The sequence below is a fragment of the Penaeus vannamei genome, chromosome 14 (genome assembly GCF_042767895.1).
Source record: "Penaeus vannamei isolate JL-2024 chromosome 14, ASM4276789v1, whole genome shotgun sequence".
NCBI lineage: Eukaryota > Metazoa > Arthropoda > Malacostraca > Decapoda > Penaeidae > Penaeus > Penaeus vannamei.
Genome location: NC_091562.1, coordinates 23,452,592 through 23,460,091, shown reverse-complemented (window position 1 = coordinate 23,460,091; position 7,500 = coordinate 23,452,592). Strand labels below are relative to the sequence as shown.

Sequence of the window (7,500 nt, the reverse complement as noted above, 5' to 3'; positions counted from 1 at the left end):
CTGCTCGGGAGGAGAGGTCGTCACGCGATCCTCGCAGATCTACCATGGAGTCCTGGAAGGGGTGGAGGGTCCGGGAACCAGCCTCAGGGATAGGAAGACCATAGTCTGCAGGATATCCATAAATCTGTGGATCAAATTCCTCCTGAGTATCATATCCGGGTCGGTACGGTGTAGAATGCACAGGCCCATAACCTTCACTACCGAGATCGTTGACCATGTAGCCGGGGTTGAAGTGTTCGTGAATCACACTGGACCTCTCAGTGCCCTCGACGCCGTCGTGGGCAGAATCCTCAGGCCACAGACCACTCGGGTATAGTGAGTCTCCTTCGACGCGGGTGTAATCACCTGTCCCCGTGACGTTTTGGACGGACCCGTTGGGCAGGTGACCATTAACAGCACGAACAGCCCTCTCCGCTTCGCTGATCACGTCAGGGTTACCTAGCGCGGGCGTGCCATACGTTCCCGGTGAGCCTTTCAGGTCTGTTAGCCGAGGTGGCTTCTGTATAGGGTTGGGTTCATTGGGTGATGTGCCACCTGACGTAGGTGTGGTTGGGGACTCTTTTACAGGTGTTGGGGAGGAGTGTGACCTGGTTCGAGCAAGGAACAAAAATCCTACTACAAGTACAACCAACGCTAACACCACAAGTCCTACAGATATGCCAGCTATGTGACCTGAGTCTAGCTTAGCCTGGGCAGCTGCCCTCATGGTCACTGCTAAAGTGAAGTTCGCCGTTGCAGAACCTGCAGAATTCATAGCAACACATCGCAGTGTTCCGGAGTCTGTCTCCTGGGCCCCCGTGATCACCAAGCGGCTAACTATATCTTTTTTGCCTTCCGTTATGACGTAGAGTCGCTGCGGTCCCAGTCCTACCACAGAACCATTCACCACAGGAGCTTCACCTTTATACCACACCACTTGAGGTGGAGGTTGACCTCCAACTCGGCAAGCAACAGACGCGTTTTCCCCTGCAACTCCCTCGACGCGGCGGCTCACTGGCAGCATCTGTGGTGGGCAGGCGAAGTCTTCCTCACTCAGACTGTGGAAGGTGTTGCTCACGACCCGGCTCGGGGCGTGACACGATGGCGAGACGGGATGGGGCACGTCGTGTTCCTCCAGGAGTCGCCAGAGCGGAAGGGCCCGACAGTCACACATCCAGGGATTACCATGTAGTTCGATTCCATGCAGACGCTCTAGACTCTTCACAGTTTCCGGTGCAAGCTCAGACAGCTGGTTCCCCTGGAGCTTTAACTTCTCCAGGAGTGATAAAGATTCAAAGGCTGGAGCTGCGATGTTTCTAACCCCAGCATAACTTAGATCAAGGCGGACGAGAGACGGAGTGTGAGAGAAACTGTCCCTGAAAATCTTATGAATTCTGTTGCCTCTAAGATGGAGTTCTCTAAGGGCAGGCGTGTGTGAGAAGGCGAGTGCAGGTACTTCCGTCAGCAAATTTTCGCTTAGATCCAGCTCTACCAGATTCGTCAGCTGCAAGAACGCTGTGGGCTCCACAAAACTGATCTTGCAGTCTCGTAGGTAGATCTTCTGCAGGTTAATGAGACTCGCCCACGAGAACACACTCTTCGGAAGGGTGTGTAGATTGTTTCCTGACATGTCCAGAACTTGCGTGTCGGTGTGCACATCGGCGGGAAGGCTTGCCAAGCCCTGGTTCTTGCATTCCACGGCCTGTTTGCCATTCTTCCATTTGCAAGTACAGACAGGGGGGCACGACGAGACAACTGTTGCTGCTGCAATCAGCAGTGTCACCAGCAGCAACGCTACACTACTTTTACACACCGACGCCATCACTCTGCTACACTCCGTCACGTGAATAGAAATTCCGGCATCACTGTTTCTACACAAGGCTGCGCCTACAATGACTCATGTGCAAACACTTTGTTTACACAGAACAAATATGTAGGTGAACAAAGAGCACTCCTATTCTGCAAATTACTCTCAAGTTCCCACAGGATTTCACACCAATTTAATCACCAAATAATCTCACTTTCGGAGTCTTCATCGACAACTGTTCAATCAGCAAAAAAGCAACTTCCGCCCGTGAGGAACCAGGCACATGTCACATGAAGCTAGAACCTTTGTGGAAATGCGACTTCCACTTTCATGGGACGTAACTTGGCGCTGGGGCCGAGCCTCCGAATCGTCTCCGAGTGTATGGGAAGAGTCGTGCCAGCAATTCCGCTACGTGCGTTTCTCACGAGTGGAACAATAGCACAGTCTCACGCCAGTCCCCGGGGAGGGACTTGTGCCAGTTACTTTTTACAGTAATGGTTTTACGGAGGGTGAGTCGCTGTCGGAATGCTCGCAACACCAAATCTTTTTCACCATTCCTTTGAATTTTCCACCAATGCGGTGTGATGCTGCGAATAATCACACAGATGCTCTTTATAACGTGTTACCCGTAAATACATTTTTCATCTCACTATCTATCATCACACGGTAGAAAGTAGTCACACTTTAGAATGAGATCCATGGAACTTCAAGAGTACAGACAATGCTTGCACACCAATTACTTTCAATTAGATTTTCGGAATTAGATTCAATTAGATGTCACAGAAGCTTTAGTTGAAAATACGAGCACACAATATTCATCAGCTTATACACGGCTTCACTCACACTACAAGAATCTTGTGCGAACGCGGTTCTCACTGATTTTCCGTAATGTTGCATAAAGAAGTCATTCGCTTTGGTCACAAGTCAATAATGTTAATCGTCAAACCTGGCTATGATGTATATTTTTCACAATGTCTATCCGTACACTTGTGACAATTCACTCGTGCGAAATTAAATGTATAATTCCAGAATGTTTGATACCGAGTTCTTACAGCTATTATTCGCTGTTTGTGACATAGAACTCCTCGCTCTCACGACCTGAATTCAGAGTCGCTCGTGCCCTGCTGTTCGAGAGGAGCGTACACCTTCCCATGCGAAGGTCAGAGCCATACTGGCGGTCGTGAGCGGTGCGGCCGACTCTCATGGGAATCCGGATGCCAAATACCGAAATTTCTGGAATAAAGCTTTTCCAGTTCTTCGCTCAAATCATAATCACTACTTTCTCTTGGTAGACTGACCGATGCTAAAGCAACAGATCTACAATGTTCCCACATGCTTTTTTCAACGAATGTTATCAATAATTACCCGGCGCATTTTAAACTTACCGAAACTTCGGCAACGTGAGAAACGGAAGTCGTCACCGGAATCCTGGACGCGGTAATGCACGAGGTAGAGAGGGGGTCACGGGGAATAGGGTGGGGGAAGAAGGAGGGGAAGTCGATGTAGCGGTAAATATGGTGTTTCTAATACTTCATATTTGCTGCTGAAACATCTGAGGTGCCTTGGTCCGACGGGAGTTCACACCTTCCCGGGGACGCGATGGAAAGCAGACAGCCGTGTACACGGAGCGCGCTCCAGGCCGGTGTTCTCGGGAAATTCTCGTTTCTCATAACCACTGTTTAACTCGTGCATTTACGTATCACTGTTGCTGGTGTTTCTGTCAGCATAATCAGACTATTAATATAATAATTTTTTATTTTTGTTTATTTTTATTATCATTGTTGTTGCTATTATTATTATTATCATTCTTAATATTATTACTATTATCATTTTTATTATTGATATTATCAATATCTTTAATGTTCTTTATTATTATTATCATTATTATTTCATTACGATTTTTATTACTATTATCATAATTGTTATTATTATTATTACTATCACCATCATTGTTATTATTTTTGTTTTGTTATTATTGTTATTATTACAATTACGATTTTCATTATTATTATCATTGAATATTATTATTATTATTATTATTATTATTATTATTATTATTATTATTATTATTATTATTATTATTATTATTATTATTATTATTATTATTATTATTTTCATTATTGTTGGTATTATCATTACTATTATCATTCTCAGAATCATCAGCATTGTTGTTATTGCTACTATTATTATTATCATTATTATTATTATTATTATCATTATTATCATCGTCATAGTAATTACTATCATTATTGTTATTACTTTTATCATTATCATCGTTATTATTATCATTATTATAGTTATTACTAATCATTATTATCATTATTACTATTGTCATTTTATTATCATTATTATTATTATTATCAATACTATCATTATTACTATTAGTATCAGTATCATCATTATTAGTTATTATTATCCTTTTTGTTATCAACTTTGTCATTTTAATTATTGTCATTACTATTACGTTGTCATGTTTAATCGTATTATCATTGTTATCATCGACAGAGTAATCACTATTATTATCATTATCATTTCCATTTTCATCATCATTATTATTATCATTATCATTATTGTCATTATCACTGTTGTTGTTATTGCTGTTATTGCTATTATTACCATTATCATCATTATCATTACTATTAGCATTATTATCGTTATTGATATCATTACCATTATTATCATTATCATTATTATAATTGATATTATTACTATTGTCATCATTACCATTAAAACTATAATCATTGTTCTAATCATCTTTATTATTATTATTACTGCTATCATCATCATTGTCATCATCATCATCATTGTTGCTATTATGATCATCATTGTTATTATTACTATTGCTCTCATTGTTATCATTATCATTGGTATTGTTATTATTATTGCTATTATTATTATCATTGTTATTAATGCTACTATTGTTATTATTATTATTATTATTATTATCATTATTATTATTATCATTATTATTATTATTATTAGATGTTATCCTTAATACTCTTATTACTACAATTAGTATTATTATAACTATTACTATTATCATTATCATAACTATTATTATTATTATTATTATTATTATTATTATTACTATTATTAATATTATTATCATTGTTATCATTATAACTAATAGTATTATTACTATTTTCATTATTATTATCATTATTATCATTATTATTATTATTATTATTATCATTATTATTATTATTATCATTATTATCATTATTATTATTATTATTATTATTATTTTTATTATTATTATTATTATCATTATTATTATTATTATTATTATTATTATTATTATTATTATTATCATTATCATTATTATTATTATTATTATTATTATTATTATTATTATTTTTATTATTATTATTATTATTATTATTATTATCATTATTATTATTATTATTATTATTATTATTATTATCGTCATCATTATTATCATCATTACCATCATTTTAGTATTATGATAATTTTTATTGCTACATTATTATCATTATTACCATTGTTATTATTATCATTATTATTATCATTATTATTTTTTTCACCATTTTTCTTATAATTATCATTATTATTATTTTTATTATTATCATTATTATCGTTATTATAGTTATTATTATCATTATGGTTATTATTATTATTATTATCATTATCATCATTATTATCATTATTATTATTGTTATCATTATTATTACTATCATTATTGTTACTGTTATAATTTTTATCATTATCATTATCATTGTTATTATTATCATTATTACTGTCATTATTATTAACATCATTATTATCATCATTATCTATATGATCATTATTACTGTTATCATCATTACTATCATTATTATTATCATTATTATTCTTATCTTTACCATTATTACATTATCATTACTATTAGTATCATCATTATTGTCATTATCGTTATGATTATTATTATCATTGCTATCATTTCCATTATTATCATTATCCCTTTTGTTGTTTTTGTTGTTGTCATTATCACTGATATGATATTCATAATTATTACCATCATTATCATTATAATTATCGTCATCAACATTGTCATCTATCATTATTATCATATATCATTATTATCATTGCCATTATCATTATCGTTATCATTATTTTTGTTGCCATCATTTTCATTACTATAGTTGATGATTTTATTGTTGTTGTTATTGTTATCAATATCATTATCATTATTATCACTGTCATCTTGATCGTCATTATCATTATCATCACCAATATTGATATTACTCTCAATTTTATCATTATTATCATCGACATTACCATTGTCATAATTATCATTACCATAATTAATATCATTATAATTAATATTATTGGTATTATCATTACTACTATTATCAATATCACTAACATTATCATGCTTCATCATTATCATTGATATTACTGGTATCATTATTATCAGTATCATTAATGTTATTATTATCATCATTATATTATTTATTTTTCACCGTCATTACCTTTATGATCATTACTACGATCGTTTTATTTCAATATTATCATATAATAATAATAATAATTATTATTATTATCGTTATTATTATTATCATTATTATTATCATTCTTATTATTATTATTATTATTATTATTATTATTATTATTATTAGTATTATTAGTATTAGTATTAGTATTATTATCATTATTATTATCATAATTATTATTATTATTATTATCATCATCATCATCATTATCATTGACATTATCATCAATATTGCTGTTGTTATTATTGTTGTCGTTATCATTACTATTATCACTATCAATATCTTTATCATTATTATCATTATTTTTATTATTGTTACTATTATCATCATTATTATTCTTAGTCTTTAATGTGATTAGCATTAGCATTAGTATTGCCATTATTGTTATTAATGCTATTATCACTACTATCATTATCATAATTATTCTTAGTTTTATTTCTGTGTGATTATCATTATCATCATTAATATTCTATCAGTATTAAATGTACCAGTTATTACTTCCATTTTACCATTATTACTATCATCATTTTCATTATAATCACTACTGTCACCTTGCCTGGTAGTTCCATTCCCAGTGTCAACATTACATTTCACAATTTCTATCACTGTTTTGTTATTGTTAATAACACTAATGCAGCCATGCCATGAATATTGTTAATACTTTCATCATCTTTCATTAGTGTTATCATTAGTGTTCTCGTCACCACTACTGAGACTAACAAAATCATTTCTTATCACTCGTATTACCGTTTTGTTAATGTTATTATAATCTGTTACTAATACTTATTTTGGTTTCTTTCTTCTTATTGTTGTTGTAATGTCATCTGCATATTTTTGTCATTATCATATGGGTATGTGTAATCTATTCCTTATTATCATAATCATTCATTATCATTCTAGTAAGCATGCTGCCCAATTGTAAAAGGACATAAGGAAGAGGAAGAGGAGGGCGTTGTCTCCCTCGACGGGGAGGAGGAAGTGTGGGAAAAGAAGAGGAGGTCCATTGAGAAGCGATAAACAGGACGTTGTTTGCAGGCCGGGCGGAAGAGGGAAGAGAGGCGCTTCGAGAAAACGTGTTGATGCCATGAAATCAGCTTCCGGAATCATGTCTCGTGGAGACTGCGAGGAAGTAGAGGACAGAGGCCGGCGGTTGGCGCCTTCGATGAGGCGCCGTCGTGCGGAGGGTGCCAGCTGCTCCATGCATTTCATCGTCGAAGGTAA

At 34.5% G+C, this 7,500-nt stretch overlaps 1 protein-coding gene across 1 annotated transcript in view; it reads right to left on the bottom strand.

The window, feature by feature from the left end:
* Positions 1-2,944, bottom strand: part of kek1 (kekkon 1) — a 3,954-nt gene extending 1,010 nt beyond the window's left edge. The window contains exon 1 of the mRNA XM_027360526.2: positions 1-2,944. This exon is cut by the window's left edge and continues 1,010 nt beyond it. Coding sequence (XP_027216327.2) covers positions 1-1,801 — 1,801 coding nt within the window. The 5' untranslated portion in view covers positions 1,802-2,944.
* Between the last annotated feature and the right edge of the window lie 4,556 nt (positions 2,945-7,500).